The sequence below is a fragment of the Eleutherodactylus coqui genome, chromosome 5 (assembly GCF_035609145.1).
Source record: "Eleutherodactylus coqui strain aEleCoq1 chromosome 5, aEleCoq1.hap1, whole genome shotgun sequence".
Taxonomy (NCBI): Eukaryota; Metazoa; Chordata; class Amphibia; order Anura; family Eleutherodactylidae; genus Eleutherodactylus; species Eleutherodactylus coqui.
In genome coordinates this window covers 86674022-86694274 of record NC_089841.1, presented here as the reverse complement: position 1 = coordinate 86694274, position 20253 = coordinate 86674022, and the positions used below count along the sequence as shown (strand labels likewise).

The window sequence follows — 20253 nt, the reverse complement described above, 5'->3', positions numbered from 1 at the left end:
AAATAATGTTAAAGTAAATAGAACAAAAATATAAAAGAACAGGGAGAGTGAAATACAAGTCCTCATAGAATGTTCACTCCTCAGTAAGATTATTGTTGGGGTTACTGAACTGCGAGGTAATGTGGTAATTAAAGGTCTATACAAATCAAAGATGAATTTAGTGTGCATCGGTGTGATTATGGTTGATTAGGTAACACCATGCAAGCCAACTAAACAAGGGCGCAGTCCTACCACAAATTAATGTCCTGCAAATGGAGACCAAATATCAACAGGGCTGGATTTTAGCTTATTGATCACAAGTGATCATTGTATTCACTATACCACAAGGTGCGGAGATTGCTTCCGATGTCTATTATTGTAGACATAGAATTATAGCACAGTGTTACAGCCAGAAAAAAACATGGAATATGTAACATTAGGCACAAACACGATATGGAGAAATAGACATTACTAGGTAGACATAACTGGCAACAATTGTTCAATGGATGACTAAAAACCTGAAAAATAATTCCACAAATAACCAATATACCAATATGTACTATAATATGGTGCATATATTATAAATAAATAGAACATAAAGGGTCAAAATTGTACCCTTCCCTTCCTCGAAGTGGCTAATTTCCATAATCCCCCTTAGGCAGAGCCCACATGTAACATATTTGCCCATACTGAAAATTTACAATAAAAGATGGTGCAATGCAAGTGAATGTGGTTTTACAAGATCCCCAAGTAATATGGATTTTGTTGAGGATTTTTAGACTGTATCTATAGTGTATACATATATAGACTTAAAGGGGTTTTAGACAATAGGATATGCCTTAACTGAATGGTTGCAGGAATTTGACTTTGAGGACATTCGCCAATCGTGAGAACGAAATTACAAAAGGTACCTTATTTGTTTCCTATGGAACAACAGTGCAGGGAAATACTGAAAAAGAGCAGACATCACGTATGGTGTTTCATGGACAGAACTCCTGTTGCCATCATAAAAAAGATGGGTGCTTCACCTGAGACCTTCTCTATGAAGATGGGCCACCATGTAACAATGGCTGAGGTAGACCCAACCATCCATGCATTACACTTTTGGCCATCAATCTGAATGGCTGGTATGCATTTCCATATTCCTAGTCCCCACAGGTGGTCCGTATAATCAGATGTGGCATCCATGGGCTATAACTCCTTTAACGTTATGCCCCCTACATTCAGATTCCTTAAAGCAAGTGATTGTATATCTTAGCGAAATGCCATTACATCTTGTGATGGAAAAACTGTTAATGCCCATACTTTTTACAATAGGTAGGAGAAACATATAGCCAAAAATATGTGGACATGTTAATTAGCCACAACTATTACAAAAGGTGTACTTAAAAAAGGGAATGATATTGGCAGAATAGTCACAAGTGAAGTGTTTTTAAGGGATATCGGGAAAGAATGTCAGCTAGCTAACTAGTGACTATGTCAAATCTAAAACCTTCTATAGCTGCCCCAGTAAAGTTTATTGAGAAGTTAACATCTATACGGGAAATAGGAGCTCAGTCATGAAGCATCCTCTAAAAGCTGTCAGACAGGCAGACTGACAGACTGTTCGCCATCACTGAATGCAATGACAGAAGGAAGAGCTGGAGATGTGAAACTAGCAGTTTATTGCAGGGGAAGGAGGAGACCATCACATTTCATGTTACAGCTGAAGGAGGAGATGTATTTATATACTGCCGGGGAGGAGTTCAGCACCTGCAGTTCTATCACACTGTGGGCTGTTTGTACCCAGGAAGGAAGTCTTGATCATACAGTATGCAAACAAAGCAGAACAGATTCAGTGTGCTGAGCTCCTGTAAATCTGCTCTGTATAATCACGGTCAACCTTCCCTCCCAGGTATAGACAGCTGACAGTGCCATGTAGCTGCAAGCATTGAACTACTTCTCCACAGCAATAAAGTAATCATTCAACTCCTCCTTCTTCAGCAGTAACATGCACTGCTATCTTCTCTTCCTTTTCCCAATGATAAACTGCTAGCTTCATATCTCCATTCAGCCTCGCTTCTGTCATTACATTCACTGCTGAAGAACAGTCTGCCTGACTGATGGATTTTAGAAGAGCCTTGTTCTTTCAGTTTCTAGTATATTGGAAGCATAACAAGGAAACTGTTAAAAGCTTTTAATGAAAACCAATTAGAGAAATGTTTTATATCCAAAAATACGTCCATTTAAAAGAAAAATTCCAAGCAAAGGTGTTCATGGTCTTTAATCCTATCAGGCACCTTTGGCATGGGGAGCCCAACTTCACTAATGCTCTTGTAGTTGCATGAACCGGAATCCCTGCTACCATAATCCTAATGGGAAATTCTCTTTTATGGCCAATACGCCAAACACGCACAACAAATATTGCATAAAAGGAGCCTTTATTTAGCCTAAACTGCTCAAAATTATATATCTTTCCATAAAAAAGTGGGGCTTATTTACTAACACTGTCATAAAGTTAGTGCAAACTAAGACAGCGTCACAACAACTCATGCTGGATGGTAAATCTGTCAAGTTTTAATGCTGCCTAGTGTAAGTTTATATTACCTACTAGTTAGCTTACTTTACCAAAGAAAACTATGCCAAAATTTTGGAGCAAATCTACGAAGAAATGCCCTTTTGTCGGGTGCAGCAAAACAAGTGTCCAGAAGAGTCTAAAACACATAGTAAATGTGGCGCAAAGCACGTCTAACAGTTTTCTGGCACAATTTTCACCACAAAACTTTCAAATTTGTAATAGTAAATAAGCCCCAGCATGTTGTCCGTATGAGACAATACTCAGATTACAACTTTATAAGTATAAAAGCCTACATAGAATAAATGGGATTAAATATACATTGAATAACAGAATTAAAATAATGAACAATGTACTAAAGTCTTAAAGGAGTTGTCCACTTGTTACAATCCCTTTTTGTTACAGCAAGGTCACAAAAATAAGATAATGACGGGGAATCCTGCTTATGGGACCATAAAAAAAAAAAAATCAGCTATAAAATCGGCAGGAGAATCCAGCAGTGAACATTCAATTTCTCCGCAATGCCAGAACAGAAGACGTATTACACAGATCCCATCGAAATCAATGTCTATGCAATACACATTAGGTCGTTCACAGCTAATTATACCCAGCTGCTCTCCGGTCAATTGATGCTATTTCTCCCCTTTTAATGAAAGGACCCCCTTCTATTAAAAGAGCTGCGAGTAGATATAAAATTATCCTCTAACCTGTAAATAGGGAATAACTTTATTATCAGTAGAGGTCAACCACTGGGACTAAGAATGTGGTCTCAAAGGTCCCTGCATGAATGAAGTGGCAGTTGCACCGCCACTCCATTTATTTCAACGGGAGCACCGGAGATTGCAAAGTATGGCTGCTTGTCAATTTCTGACACTTCACTGAAATGAATGGAACAATGGCACGCATGCGTGACCTCCACTCTATTCATGTGTGGGCCTTCAAGACCCCTATTCTTAGGATTAGTGAGGTCCTAGTGATTAACCCCCACAGATCATAAGGTCTTTGTTGATATGAGATAAGTTTATATCTTGGCACAAGTCCTGTAAATGGGATGCTACAGAACTTTAAAAAAAAGTTTTGACAGCAGCAGAATGTTGAAAAATAAAGAAAATAAAATCCCACGTTCCCCCACTCCAGCGGCTCCCCGTACAGAGCTGAAGCCCCACTGTTTGGAAACCGGAAGAAGCCTTCAGTGGCAAATGAAGGAATAATCACCAAATCCTATGATTGCAAGCAGTCACATACACAATGGTAGGCACATGACCGCAGCTGACTTCTTCTGGGTTCCAAGAAGCAGAGGGGAGTCTTAGCAATTCTCTCTATTTTACACCATTCTACTGGTATCAAAATTATTCTAAGTCCCAGGTAACCCCTTTAACTTCCCCGATTGGTTAAGAAAACCTATTTTCAAACACCCTGACATATTGGAGCAGATTTACTAACACCGTCTAATAGTTAGACAGACTAAACAGTCTTAACCCCTTAGTGACCACCCTATAGTGTTTTTACGTCCTGCAGCTGCAGGACGTGTATGGAGGGAGGTAGCGGCGCTATCTCCCTCCATACAGCGCGGGCGTCAGCTGTTTATTACAGCTGACACCCGCGGGCAATAGCCGCGCTCGGCCGAGCGCGGCTATTAACCCTTTAAATGCCCCGAACGCTGTTTGGGGGTCCCACACGGCCCCCCCCGCGGTGAGATTGGGGGATCCGTGCAGGTGTCATGGCAGCCGGGGGCCTAATGAATGGCCCCAGGGCTGCCTTAGCAGACTGCCTATCAAGCCATCCACACAGGGTGGCTTGATAGACTGCCTGTAAAAAAGCAGTATGACGTAATGCTATAGCATTACGTCATACTGCAGGAGCGATCAAAGCATCGCATGTTAAAGACCCCCAGGGGGACTTCAAAGTAAAGTTAAAAAAAAGATCAATAAAGTTTTTTAAATTGTAAAAAAAAAAAAAAAGTTATAAAAGTTTAAATCACCCCCCTTTTGCCATATCTATTATTAAAAAATCTAAATCATAAAATAAAAATATGTATTTGATATCGCCGCGTCCGTAAAAGTCCGATCTATCAAAGTAGTGCCTTATTTTTTCTGCACGGTGAACGTCGTCCGAAAAAAAAAAAAAAAGAACGCCAGAAATGCATTTTTTTAGTTACCCTGTCTCCCAGAAAAAACGCAATAAAAAGCGATCAAAAAGTCGTATGTATTCCAAATTGATACTATCGGAAACTACAGGACATCCCGCAAAAATTGAGCCCTTACTCAACTACGTCGACGGAAAAATAAAAAAGTTATCGCGCGCACAAAATGACCGCAGAAAATAATTGAAAAAAATTTAATATCTTAAAAAAAAATACAAGTACTACAGCAAAAACAATACTATATAAGTTTGGTATCGTAGTAATCATACTGACCCATAGAATAAAAATATCAGGTCGTTTTTGTTGCAGTTTGTGCGCCGTAGAAACAGGACGCACCGAAAGATGGTGGAATGTCGTTTTTTTTTTCATTTCTCTCCGCTAAGAACTTTTAAAACGTTTTTCAGTACATTATATGGTACAATAAATAGTGCCATTGAAAAATACAACTCGTCCCGCAAAAAATAAGCCCTCATACAGTGACGTCGATGGACAAATAAAGGAGCTACGATTTTTTAAAAGGGAGTAGGAAAAAACAAAAATGGAAAAAAGCAAAAAAGCCCGGTCACTAAGGGGTTAAAATGTGTCAGATTTATCACAGCAGGTCTGTTGTATGATAAATCTGTTGAGTTTTAAGACTATCTAGCCTAACTTTAAATAGCTCATTGGTTGGCTTAATCTATGCCAAAAATTGCATCAAAACTTTGGCACAATTTAGTACATTTAGGCCATGCCCTCTTTCAACAAAGCCATGCCCTTTGTTGGACGTATCAGGGAAAAAAGTGCCTGAAAGTGTCCAAAACATGTTTGCTTATTGTCGCAATTTACACCAAAAAGCTGTCAACTTCTTGATAGTAGATCTGCCCCACTGTCCTCTAAATATTTATCAACATGGTGAAGGCTATGATCTAGAACAATCACCAACAGCGTTTAGGCCTCTTTCTCATGGGTGACAGCAAGATCGCACTGTCAAAGTTGCATCCCAATGCACAAAAACCGTGTCTTTTGTCGCCCGTGTGAAAGTGGCCTTAAAAGTTCCTGGTTATGCCAGAAATAAGGGAGCCATCTAGTTTATCCCTACCATTCAAAATCTCCAACAGGCATCCTAATTATACTGAGCAGGATAATATAAAAGGTGAACATTTCAAGCACTAGTAAAGAAGTAATAGAAGGAGAAAAAAACATGACATCAGCTATAGTACATGCACGGAAACAAAGCTGCTAAAGGAAATAGTTTACCAATTACATGAGTAATCTAGCATTCATACCTAATAGTTGTTTTAAGAAGGGTGACCGGTGACATTTATTGAAAAAAATTCTATAATATAAAAAAAACTAAGAAAATAAAGAGTCTAAATAAACAATTTCCACACCGAATCAACAGGTGATCTTGCGTTACAGTTGCAGCAACTGCAAGAATGAGAGAGAAACAAAAACACTGCTGTCGTGTAGAAGCAGCATTACAGAATACTCGGGTAGCATGAGTTATGGCAACATTGAAATTAATTACACAAGACATTGGCTAGTTCACAGAAAGAGAACACCTATTATGTAGAGGAAGAGGGGTAAAAGTAGCAAATAAAAGTGGGAGGAAAGAATATAAAAATAAATAAAACAAAAACAAAAAAACAACAACACACAGAGACAGGGCGTCCATCTTCGGTAGTCAGACTCCGAGCTCATCCTCACATGTAGGTTTTCCCTTGACGGCTGGTTTAGTGTCAAACAGTGCCTTACTCTGGCATGTGTAACAGATCTGCCTTGGCCAGGCTAGTCATCTAATAATGCACATATAAATCACACAAAAGAGAAAAAAAAAAAAAAGAAAAGAAAAGAAAAAAAAAAAAAAAAACATACAAAACCAAATTGTTAAAATCCGTCTGCTTTGAAACATGGACATAAAAGAAAATGAATGTTCTGAATGTTGCTCAGGTTATACAGCGGCCATTTACACTGGTGAAATACGTATATACACTGAAGCATTGTATCACTTAGACATTAGATTGAGAAATAGGACAGCATACAAGAGGGATAGGATATAATGACCTGGAAACGTTATACGCTGCATACTGTGTAATAACTAGATTGGTCACTATGAGAAATATTTAAAGAGGTTGTTCAGATGCACACAATTATTTTTGCTGCAAATGTGCCAAAACAGCAAAAGCAACTTAATTAGTTCCCGCAGCGATCAGTGCTGCCACCCCAACCATCATCACAGTCATTGCTTAAGATTAGCTGTACCAGTCAGGCGGTATCTTATCAAAAAGCTAAAGCAGTCATGTGCCATGCCAACTCAGAAGCCATGAGACCGGGAGAACACCACACGACCGCCGCAGCCTCTGACCGGCTGCAATGGTCTGCTGGTGGCTGACCGTAAACAGAGACCATGAGGACTGCAGGAGCTGCAGCGCTGGATCGCCACAAGACGGATAAGTACGGCTGCTTTTATTGTTTTAACTCATTTGTAGCAATTTTGAAAACCTTCTGCACCGGCACAACCTCTTCAGTATATCTAACAGCTTATAAAAGGCACACAATGACAGACTGCATGGAGATCCTGGAGCGCGGCCCTCAGCATGGCCCTTTATACTTCAAACATCCCAAATTTTACTGTTCTTGTTGTCTTCTCAGGTATAAACTTCTCCAGTACATATGTGGTAAAGATGCTACATTTTCCTTCTTCATTCCACACTGAAGACAAATGTATATCGCTACTTCAGAGGGGTAAAGATAGGGAGCAAAAGAGTGGGGAAAATGAGATGAAGGTACCGCTCTGATCACACTACTGTTGGGGGCCATTCTGCGGGGTTTCCTTTTGTTCCTAACACCCCCAATAGAGGGCAAAGGATCAGTCAGTCATAACTCGGGTAAGTGAAAGCCGTGATGATACCATTATGAAAGCCTTATTTAGACCCATTTTAAAATACTAGGCACCATAGTATATTTTTTTCAATCCAGACCATAAACCCCAATCTGAAGAACTCAAGCTATAGGCATGCGGACATGCAGAGGACTGTGTACATGACCCATGAGATCAGCGGGTGTTTAACATGTGAGCTCATCTAAGAAGACCGAGAAGTGTCAACGTCAACCTGAAGATCTGCAATGCAATGTCTCTTGCACCACCTCCATTCCTACAGAACAAACCTTTTATATGGCAACCCTTCTGGGATCTAAGAAGGGGCCATCGGCTACAGGTAGAGAACTATACTGAGAAGTAAAGATTCTAGGCCAGTTTAAGTATCAGGCTATTATATCCTCCATGTTATTTTACAGCTGCATGGGACTAAACATTTATTCCTGCTTAGATAGGCTCACCGCTGAGATTCGCGGCAATCGCAGCATGTCACGATTTAAAACCCGCAAGCGGAGAATCGCTATGATTCTCCACTGGTGGGCGCCAGTGCTGAGCTTTCCATAGCAACCCTATGGAAAGCTTCACAGAGCGTGAATAAATAAATAAATCGCAACCGGATCATCGCCTGTGGACAGGCAGCCTTAGAGCTGCTACTTATTATTGTCCTTTATGTGATATGCTATCCAGCCATACATATTGTTTAGCTCTGCGCACATCGCTTACTATAGATACTTTCAGCAGCTACTATGGTGTCTTCCTGCTCTGTGATGTGATGTCTATTTAATTGATATTTTGTGCTTCAATACAGTTTGCCTTTTTTGATGACCGACGTCTTCTCACATATTCTCTCAGTGGTCTTATGTATTTTTTGCAGCCATTTACTTTTGTTTGATTTGTTATTAGTATATGTTTTGGGTCGTATCCCACTACTATTTTGGGTTTATTTATTGAAGTATTAATACTGCAGATGTCTCACATTGAAAATCTGTAGCATTTAGGCTGGGTGTACACTGGGCGGATCCGCCTGCAGCCGCTAATCCCGGGATTGTCCAACTATGTGGATGAGATTTCTCAGGAATCTTGTCCACACGGGATGGCGAATACGCCGCTGCAGCGCCGATTCGCCGGCTGCAGCATGTTCATTTTTTTTTTCTTCCGCTGCGGCCACACTCTCCTCTATGGGAGCACCGGCCGCAGCGGAAGAGCGTGCGGCCAAGCCATTTCAAATCCCGCGGCTAAATGCTGTGGGATTTGAAGAAACGGATTCCCGGCGGAAATCTTGCGGTTTTTCGCTGCAGCCAAACTGTGAGATTTCCGCCCGGAATCCGACCAGTGTGAACCCAGCCTTACAGTACAAACCAGGTGGATAAGATGTAACAAATCTCATGCACATGGAGCGGAAAAAATCAGTGCCGTGTTCATAGTGGAACCGACACGGCACTGATTTTTTTTACTCTGCGGATTTTAAATCCACAACACATCAATTGTCTGCTGCAGATTTCAGCACGGATTTCATCCTTTGCAATGAAAAGGGTGATATTCTCGGCAAATCCACACCAGAAATCAGTGCAGATTTTGGCGCTGCAAATGAACTGTAGAAAATCCTCGGTGGACCTCACCTGTGTGGGCATTCCCTAAGAGCTCCAAAGATGGTGTGGTTTTTTTTTTGTTGTTTTTTTTTTTAAATATACAAGCATATTCCGGAGCCAACACTTCAGGATGCAACCAGCTTATCATGCCAAATGCTTACAATAACCCTACTCTCCTGGAAAAAGAATTTACCAAGTTCCTTGGTCAGATGTCAGTGATTAAAAAAATAAAAGTCTAAACATAAAAAATAAAGAAATAAAAAAGAAAAACAAAGAAAAAACAAACATTAATTTCAGCAGTACAGGATAGGTAATACAATCATCAAATAACAATGAGACTTATGGGCTATGTTGTGGCTTTCTGTGCCAGGGCTCCGTCTGAATCACCGAAAACAATAGTCACACCGTCTCCATTTAACTTATTAAAGTTTGTCGTTCCATTCGGGTTTCGACTAAATACAGTTTTTTGCTATTCAAAAGGTATCCCAGGTCAGAAAGCCAAAGCATGAATGAAAATGCTGTGTAAATGCAGCCTCAATGGCCTTTTTCTTTTAGCATTTGGTCACTTTTGTCCCCACAAACCTTCTGATCTAAGGGAACGCAGCAACATGGGCTGCTCTTTGAATAGGATACTCCATGGACATGTCCACAGCGTTACATGTGGGGTGTATGTACACATGCTCCACCACCTGCAATCAGTCTCCCAGATCAGTACTTGGGGGTGCAAATGTGGGCATACGGGTCACTTTTCCTCTGATGCAGTTCAGTAGACAGGCTAGTCTAATTTTGCCTTATCTACTACAAACTATAGGACCCCTTTAAGTGTCTGCGTAGACAAGTAATATCCTACTAAACAGCCTTTGGTTGGTGCTAATTGTATGTATACAGATCATTAATTAGCAAGATATCTACACCAATGAAAAAGAATGAGAAAAGGAAAACAAAAACAGGACAGCGATGACTGTATCATTTACTTTCTAAGCAGTAATGATAAGCCACACTAGAAAGAATCAATGATGTCAGACAAGAAAGAAAATTGACTTAGACTCTCCTATCAGGCACATGGACATTATAGGGGGGATTTTGTGCTTTTGACTTACTCCATCAACCAGAGCCACTTGCAATGTAAGGACTCTGGTGAACCCAGTCCGGCCCTGTAAGATATGGACAGCCATTCATTTTATGCCCACTCCCACCTGTGTTTGGGTTTTCTGTCTCTCCGTTTCATTTTTAGAACAGAGAAAGGTAACAAAGACGGAAATAAGGGTTTCCATTTTTTTGAAAAAGACGGAAAGCAAATGTAAAGGTTTGTTTGCTTACGTTCCTTCAGGTTTTCGTTTTTATTTTTTATGAAAAAAATAGCGCTGGAGACTGGACTATTTTTACATTCAAAAAATGGAAACCAAAACAAAACAGAAGCAAAAGGAAACCTTTTCACTCGCTATCCGCTTTTTCTTTTGTTTTTAAAACCATTGAAATCAATGGGGAAAAACATGGGAATTTAGTTTCTCTGTTCCAAAAACAGAATAGAGAGACGGAAACCCCTAGCACAGGTGTGAATGGGCCCTAAATATGCTAATGCTACATTTGTCAAGCACACAGCCCTGGATGGTAAGTGAGCATTCAACAGCACTCTTTCCTGGTATAATCAGATGTCTGAGGTCTATGAGCTGAACTCTCATATTAAGGCTATGTTCACATGGATTTTCAGTGCGAACCTTCCACAAAAAACATTTGCGGCATTTATAGTAGTAGCAAAGTGGATGAGAATTTCAAAACCTCGCCCACACGCTGCAGAAAAAATACGCACAAAACCCATGAGGAAATTAACATGCAGTGCAGATTTTAAATTAGCATGTCAATTATAGCACTGGGTTTTTGGTGCTGAATCCACCCTTCTAATAAGGGAGTGAATTCTGCACCAAAATCCATACCAGATGGTGCGGATTTTGATATGGAATTTGCGCTGCAAACACTCTGCAGAAAATTCCACCCAGTGTGAACATAGCCTTAAAGAGACTATCACCATTTTTTTTTTATTAGTAATTAAAACCAGATAGACAAACATATTACAATTTTCTAATCCGGTTTAATTTTCTGATTGTAGAATTTTTTTTCTTGTTTTTAATACAAGAATATGGGGACTGCCATGTTTCCTGAGCTAGAGTTAAGAGCATTTGGAAGATATGCTTTACAGCAGCTTCAAGGGCCATTCACACAATAGACAGTCTCCCTCCCTCGCCCTGATTTTGCAGGGAGGAGAGTAGATTGTCAGTTTATCACCTATTGTGAATGGTGAACCCTGTGTTATCTATATATTTACCTTTCAGTGTAATCCTGTCTGTGCCATGAAGCTCCTTTTACCATGGCATGATTATCGTGTATACATTATCCTTAGTTCGAGCGGTTTACACGATAATTGTGCCGTGTGAACACACGCAGGAAAAGACCGATCAGCAATAAATCAGCTGATCAGATCTTTCATGCGAACCATAACACCATCGTTGGTCTGCCGCTGCAACGTTCAGTTTAAACAGGCAGTAGTTCATCTATGAATGACTGCTTGTTTACTGTAAATGGGAGGCAGGCGGGACTGATCTCTGACCCGTTCCATCTCTCTTCACGCCTGAGTAAAAGCACAGAAATGATCATCGCTGGGACGGCTGTCCAGTTTTCCTGTGTAAAAGTGACTTAAGTGAGATGCTGCAAAGATCAAAGAAGTAAAACTGACAGACTAGTAGTTTTAGGCTTTGGGGTCAGTGTGGAAAATGCAGGATTTTAGGGCTTTTTTTTGTTTGTTTGTTTTTTTAAATATAGATTGTGACCAAAAACTAAAAAAAACAAGAAGAAAAAAAAAGTCGCTGAAAATTCTAAAAAAAAGAATTTTGTAATACAAAAATGTAGCTTATAGAATACGTCATTTTCTGATGACACATTCCCTTTCAGATGCTGTCTGCAACAGGAGAATACGTATAATCACAAAAAAAGAGATTCCTAGGAAGTGGCAGACAGGAAAAAAGAGAAAAGACTTTATGGCACTTAGGCCTGGGTAGTAATCCTGGCTGATAGCAAAAATACAACCTGGGATTAAAGTCTCTGCTCCTGCAATCAAGCAGACACAACAGAGGAGCCAGAGGAGAAGGAAGAAGCAGCTTTTAATCATTTCTGGCTTCTCCTTCCCAGGCTACATGGTGCTCAATGAGCATTATGTACTAGAAAGTGAAAGTATAACTTCTACTATACGACCAGCGTTCACGTGACCGCCGGGAGCCCCCTGGCATAGCAGAGCTACCAGGTCCTAGAGGTCCCAAATCAGCTCTGCTACTAACTACTGTCACTACAAGGGGATGTTTTTCCCTATAAATGGGGCTCCTATGGAAGCCCCAACTACAGTGGAAAAGTGTGAAATGAAAAAAAAAAATGATAAAATGTAAATGACTCCCAGAGGTCTCACATGACGTCATGGGGGACATAGATTGTCAAAAAAAATGGTTACAAGAATAAGTTTAATAAATTACAGAATAAAATAAAAATATATACATAACAAAGAAAATGACCCGACGCCAACTAAAACCGTCGCCATATGGGCCCTGTAATCCGAGACAATGCAAATTGTATATGAAAACGTCCAAAACAAAATAAGGAACCCATTCCCATACATTATTTTAGTGTAAATATACTAAATTTAAAAATAAACAAGTATAATTTTTTTTTTTTTTTTTTATTTTTTTTTTTGGCTTTTTACTCCCAATAAAACTGGAAAAAAAAAGGAAATAAAATTCTGTGAATAAAAAAAGATATATATATATATATATAAAATAGCCCTATTTGTCAAGGGAAAAAAATGCAGCAAAAATAATTTTGGTAGCTGAAGAAACAAAAATAGGGCAGGAAAAACATCACATGGGTAAAATCCCTAAAAAGTATCTGTTCTCTTAGGATCAAAACAGCCTGGTCCTTAAGGAGTTACGTGCAAGGGACAATGGTGCACGAAACAAAATTAGCATTTAGGCGAGGAGGAAGACTATCTGTCAGAGTCCATGAATACTCTGTTAAGCCCCATTTACACAGGACAATTATCGCTCAAAATTCGCTCAAACGATGTCTTTTAAGCGATAATCGTTGAGTGTAAATGCTACCATCGTTTGCTACTTGGCCGAACTATGATTTTATATTGAGTTTAAAATCCATGGTTCGGCCAGCCAGCTGATAGCAGGGACCGCACCCTGCGATTCTCCACATGAGATCTGATAACATTGTTTTCAGCTGCAGTCCCATGGCTGAACAAAGGGGCTGCATGCAGAGAACAGACCACCTGCTGTTATCTGCATACAATGAAGGGAGGCTCATTTACATGCAAATGAAGCTAATAAGCTACTAATGGGCATTAGTGTCCATTAGTAGCTTATGTAAAATGATCACTCAAACTGTCATTCAAGCTATCTTTTGAACGATCATCTTTGCATGTAAATGGGGCTTTATTATGACTGAAGAAATTCGATAGACTACATAAAGTACCCATGTGGGATCCTAGCCTAATGCACTAATGTTTCCAGGTATAATATAATGGAACTCTGCAAGTCAGGCATTTTCACAGCATTTCCTATAGTTCCAGGTCTCCAAACGCAACTATATAAAATAGTTAGAGAAGACCAAGAGTGCAGTGTGGAGGCAGGACCATAGTAATATCAGCATGCGGGGACTAGAGAACATACGCCTGATTTCCGCTCAGACTCAAGCACTCTCCTACATATGACTGCGCTCACTGACCGCGATTACACAATTGGTTCAGAGCTAATTATGAATAGATTACATCAGCGTCAATACTCACCTTCTGCACATGGTACAACTATCAGGGCTCTGTCAATAAAAACCGTGTTGGTTAGATGCTGGGCCACACCGACACTTGAAGGCTCACGAAACTTAATATAGCAAACTTTGGAGGAAAATGCAAGGGGCGCATTGCTGGAAGAAAAAAGAAGAATGATTAATCTGATCCAGATTTCCCTTAGAAAAAAAAAGCAGATTCGCTAGCTGAACACTTCTATCTCCAGTTAGGGCTAATTCACACGACTGTGATTTTGCGATGCATGGCCACATGGCGAATGGAGTCAAAGGAAGTACATGCACCTTCATCTATCCATTCACATTAGCACGTAGATACGTGTGTGAAAAAGATTGCCGTGTGCTTTGTTTCACCGCGTACCACGCAGCATCAGCTCTATTCTTTTCTATGAGCTGCGAATGCAACACTGTTTGTACGCAATACATTGCGTATGGGCGACAATATATACGCGACCCCACTATGAGGCAAAATTTATAAACACAAAGTCACACTGCGCCTGACAGCGTGCGTGAGACACGTGGTCATGCAGTGCGCTCGCTGCCACACGCGGTCCCTGTGGTGCACACAGACCAGTTTACACACTAAGTCATGTGAATGAGCCCTTATGTTTCGATATACCAGACTCCGGGCTTGGAAAAACAAATATTCACTTGAGCACCCTAGTCTAAATATTTATGAGCCAAGATATATTTTTCAATTGCCAAATTAAAAATCAATGTTATATGCAAAATAAAGAGTTTACACCAGCTTGTGGACCAACCACCAGGGGGCAGCAATGACACCAGCCTATAGACAGGCCATCATGCTCCAGTATATGTGTGAAAGTAGCCGATTCTGAGTGGCAGACCCTGGCCAATCAACTATTGATGTATATGTATTATTTGGGACTTGTGGGTTATCTGTCACCACTTTTTGGAGTTGACCCATTCAACGCAATCTAGCAGGCTGTTGCCGTGTTTATACCATCTGAATATAATAAATATTTATGTTTTGTCGAAATAAAAAGACTTTAAGGAATAAAAAATGTTTTTTTACGCATATGTATTGGTGAACAATTTGTGAAATTAATTAAATGGTGACAGATAACCCACAAATACCTATTTTATTTTGCATGGAAAATCCCTTTAACCCTTAGTAACTGCCCCTATGCCTTATGTCAGTCACTAAGGGGCCTTAAAACTGCACAATTGCTTTTTAATGGCGGTGAAGATTTAAGCCAAGATGTCTGATGACAGCTGGGTTCCTGCTGTAACTGCTGGAAGCAGAGGAACCTCTGTTTCCAACTGTTTAACCCCTTCCAGGTGTGCTTGCACCTACTCCTCGTCACCCATGAACATCCCACAATGCAATCACGAGACATGTATAGGTTTCCATGGCAGCCGGACGTATGACAAAGGGATCCATGTCTGCCATGTCACTCAGCCTACAAGACTGTGCCTCAGGCAGAGTCTAATAGGCCGACAGTGGATGCATAGCTCACTACAGAATTAAGGCACTGTGCTTGCAATGGAGAAGGAAAAATAAATAATCACATTTTTTGGTCATCTTAGAAAAGGGAAAAAAAATGTAAAAAGTAAAATGAAAAGCAGCAAAAAAAGTCATCAATGAAAACTACAACTCTTCCCACAAAAGAGGAAAACACAACCTCACAAAACTCTGCAGGTGGAAGAATAAAGTTGTGCCTTGGAATGTGGTGATGCAGGTTTTACTGTTTACGGGCTTATTCAGATGACCGTATATCGGCTGGGTTTTCACACCTGGCCAATATACGCTGTGTCTCTCTGCAGGGGGAAGAGGCTGGAAGAGCCAGGAGCAGTGCACTGAGCTTCCGCCCCCTGGCACTATTTGCAATGGGAGAGGGCGGAGCTAAGTCCCAGAACTTAGCCCCGTCCCCTTCCATTGAAAATAGTGGCGAGGGGCGGAGGGAGCTCAGAGCACTGCTCCTGGCTCTTCCAGCCTCTTCCCCCTGCAGAGAGAGACAGCGTATATTGGCCGGGCGTGAGAAACCCTCGTCTGATGCCGCCCTAAAAGTAGTTATAATTAATTTAAAGAAGCCTCTATAAAATTGACATCCCTGTAATCATACCGACCCGCAGAATAAAAGGTCACTTATACTGCACAAAGGGCACCAGAAAGGAGGGGGGGGGGAGGAACACTACAAAAAAAATTCTAGAACTGCTGTTTTTCTCCCAATCCTACCTCTTCAAAAGTTGAATTAAAAGGGTTCCAAATAGTCACTTGCAGACCAAAATGGTTCCCGTAAAACCTACAGGTTGGCTCTTAAAAAATATGTCCTTATACCTCTCTGTTGAAAACGAAAAAACACTATTGTGTGTCTTGAATGGAATGAAAGATAAGGAATTTTATTTTGTTTTTTGGTGTGCAAATGTGGTAACACAATGAAAGGAAGTTTAAAAAAAAAAAACTAGGTAAACTTTATATCACTTTAATTGTGCCAGATAAGGACATCAATTTTTCTTTTTTACCAGAAGGTGAACGCCAATATAATAAAACCTGAAAAACAACGGTGACTTTTTATTTTATTTTTTTACATCACCCCCAAAAAAATTATTAAAAGAAAGTCCACACCACATTACATGTACCTCAAAGGAGTACAATTAAAAAAATACAACTTTCCATTAAAAACAAGCCCTATTCTAGTGAAGTCAATGAAAAACTAAAATTATGGCTTTTTCAATAGGATGATGGGAAAAAAATGAAGAAAATAACTTCGCGCAAAACAGGCCTGTCAGCCTACAGGGAGTTGTCCACTTAGGTTTTTATTACTTTTTTATTTGATCCAATTCTGATTAAACGATACAAGCAGGGGTACCGACCCGTTGTCACCCCTGGCAATACAGCAGAGCCGGCCCCATTGACAGCAATGGGAGAGCATCGTGACAGCTGCGGCGGGGATGAAGGGAACGCCTGCAGGGATGCGAGGCTGTTTCCATGTGAGACCGCCTCGCATCCAGGGGTTTTCAGAAGGATTGTGAGGGCGTCCGTGAATCACGACCCATTATCGCCCTCACCAATGTGCAGGAGCCCCTAGGGTGTATTTACACAAACGATTTTCCAGCGCTAATTCCCTCCAATGGTGAAATAGATGAAACTTGCATAGAAACAAAAACACCTATTCATGACGTTTATTCCCACGAGTGATTGTTCTCTCGGACCAATGGCTGACATAAAAAAGTTGCTGTATGCCAGATTTTTGGGAGATTCTGTTCAATAATCTCCCATTTCTCCCTAAGCCCCAATGTCCATGGGTGGATTTGATTTGGGCGATTCGCAGCTTGAGCGGCCCATAGAGAAGCACGGGGCGTCCACACTTCATTTAACACCTGCGGATTTGATTTTACATGATGCACAGATAATAAATCGCAGATGTGGCTCCATCTCTCTGGGAGCTTACAATTGCAGTGCATCTGTGAATACATTTAAATATATTTGCAGATTTAAAGGTTAAAATCAGTTAGGCCCCATGTCCACGGGCGGATTTGATGCACGGGAGACCGGCAAATGAAGCCGCCCATAGGGATGAATTAGCGTCCACAAAATAATTAAAAGCATGTGTGGCTGGCTCGCTCGCACGGGAGAGGGGGGGAAAATCGCTGTATTGTGGTCAATGGAAGCCATCTGATCTGCAGCCTGCCCAACACTGACACTGTGGACTTGCTGCGGATCCGTAGGAATCAGGAAGTTAAAAAAAAAAGTACTGTGCATGCACGCAGCATTTTGAACGCAGTGCAGAAGAAAGAAGATCCAGCCGTGGACAGAGAAGCCCCGCACCAGCTCCGGACAGGGAAGAAAATTTAGAAAAAGGTTTCTAGGCCTCATGGCTGCAGGTACGGATGGAAACCACTGTGGGATGCGTGCCCGTGGACATCAGGTCTCAGGGAGGTGGGGTTGCGATGAACCGTAGTGCATTCACGAACATCTGCGCGAGAAGAAAAAAAAACGCAATCTGCACTCTCCCACAAGCGCATGTCTGCATGAAAAATCCGCACGTGTCGCGGACATGAGGCCTAAAGCCTCATGTCCACGGGGAAAATCAGATCCGCTGCAGATTCTCCATGGAGAATCTGCAGCGGGTCCCTCCTGCCCCGCGGACATGAGGGCTGAAAATAGGAATTTAAAAGCATTTACCCATCCGGAGCGGGCGGGGAAGCTCTGCTCTTCCTCACGGCCGGATCTTCTTTTCCGGCCGGCGGATGAATTCGTCACGCCGGCGGCACGTCGCCGACGTGCCGCGCGCATGCGCCGGGCACATCCGCCGAGCCGAAGCAAGAAAGATCCGGCCGTGAGGAAGAGAAGGCTTTCCCCGCCCGCTCCGGTTGAGTAATTCTTTTAAATTCCTATTTTAGGTCTCCCGCGGATCCGGACGGCTTCCATAGGCTTCAATAGCAGCCTGCGGGAGCCGTCCCCGCGGGAGACCCGCACGAAAATGGAGCATGGTCCGGATTTTTTCATGCTCCATTTTTTTTAAAATCCCTTTTATTGACCATCCGCGGGTATTTATCTACCCCGCGGGTGGTCAATGCATCCCTATGGGATGCGGATCCGCGGGCAGGAGAAGAGTTAAAATCCGCTGCGGATTTTAATTCTTATTTTGCCCGTGGACATGAGGCCTTAGGGAGGAAAAAAATCCTCTAGCTCAGGGAGCGTTCACACGATTGAGTTTCTCCCCATGTTCCAGAACCCGCCGCACAATCTACTTTTCACAGAACTCTCATCCGTTGTTTCCAATGGGCGAGAGGCAAAAGAAAATGTTAAAAAGCGCGCCGCAGCCACACGTGAATTTAACATTTTTATATTGAAAATCCGTGCAGTTTTCTTGCGAATCGCAGCACTCACAGTGAATATCCCAACTTCGTAAGCGCCATGTTGGTCCAGCCGTCTTGGACAGATATGGCGCCCACACGTGTGAATGCCAAGGGGATTTTTTTTTAAACTATTATACCAAGCAATAAAAATCCCACGGACCGCAGAGCGCTTTTATTTTTTTAGCAAAACACGTAGCGTGCACAGCCAAAAAAAATGGGCAAGCGCGGTATTGGTCCGAGTCATAGTGGGGACGGTGAGAACGTGGCCGACCCCTAGGATAATAGGACACCCTGGGTTATCCCTGCTAATAACTCGCACTACACGCCCCGACGGCGGCAGCACATGCAGTAAAACATTAAATTAGCGCCCTCGGCAGGCGGCTGTCAGTCTGCGCTCTTCTATTTCCTCAACTGTGCAGCAGGCGGCGCTATTTGGTCTGGTACAATGCTGAAAACCCAGAAGGCCTCCATTATGGTCGGTGCGGGAGGCTTTATTATTCTGTGCCTCTAAAGTCACAGAGAATGGAGATGACAGGACTTAGTATTCACAGCCGGGCTGCTATGTCTGCAGGTCAGCAGCTCCATCAGCTGCCTGGCAGTAAGAATGTCCTTGCCCCTAGCAGCCAATCACAGCACGGCTTTCAGTTTACCTCAGCAGTATAAGAAATGGCAACCAATCACAGCGCGGCTTTCATTTTCCCTCAGCTAGTTACGAGATGAAAGCCGCGCTGTGATTGGTTGCTAGGGGCAACGAGGATCGTCGTACTGGGGGTCGGTTTTGATCAGCGAGGCCCGCTGTGTTTTTGGTATTTTCTGGACCGGCCTCGGACCCCGGATATAGAATACTGCCCCCACTATAAGGCACGGTAATTATAAGGAGCTGCACCGCACTCACTCGGGTGGGTAAAGCCGCAGCTCTTCAACGTCTCCCAGGAAGGAAAACAGCGTCCGCATCTGCTCGCTGGTGACGGCGGCGGACAGGTTGGTCACCTGAATGACCGCGGTCTGCCCGCTGCTCATGGCGGCGGCGGGGTCTGCACCGGAGGAACCGACACCGGAAAGCAACCGACCAACAAGCGCAGATGCACAGGCGGCTAGAACGGCGCTAGAAGAAGCGCGATACGTGCTCCGTTCGCGCAGCGACCTCTAGCGGCGACACTGGGAAATGCCGTGCAGATAGATCCAGACGTCCTAAAGAGGGAGATCTTCTCTATAAAATCATCGATATGGGGCGAGAGAATAAGCATCCGTGGACTGAGCATGCGCAGTTAGAATTTGCAATACACTGAATAGCATTGTAGATATCAAAGAAAAAATAATCATGTTTCGGTAGAATTCTTTATTATCAAACTATTCTATTAAAATTATATATAAAGATATATTTTTTTTTACGTTATCATGGCATTAGCGCCCGTTCACACAGGAGTATGCAATTTTGGTCCGTAAAAAATGTCTGTTT

At 42.0% G+C, this 20253-nt stretch overlaps 1 protein-coding gene across 7 annotated transcripts in view; it reads right to left on the bottom strand.

The window, feature by feature from the left end:
* SREK1 (splicing regulatory glutamic acid and lysine rich protein 1) overlaps window positions 1-19874 on the bottom strand; it is a 61518-nt gene extending 41644 nt beyond the window's left edge. For 3 of the 7 annotated variants that reach the window (XR_010792804.1, XR_010792805.1, XM_066602810.1), the window contains exons 1-2: window positions 19690-19874; window positions 13954-14087 (exon numbers count right to left, since the gene is read on the bottom strand). Coding sequence is in view for 5 of the 7 variants with exons in the window: in XM_066602810.1 (XP_066458907.1) it covers window positions 13954-14087; window positions 19690-19814 (259 nt within the window). In the remaining 2 variants the exon portion in view is untranslated. The remainder of the gene's footprint in view (window positions 1-13953; window positions 14088-19689) is intronic. The other 4 variants (XM_066602807.1, XM_066602811.1, XM_066602809.1 and 1 more) reach the window with 2 other exon arrangements.
* Window positions 19875-20253: the final 379 nt, after the last annotated feature.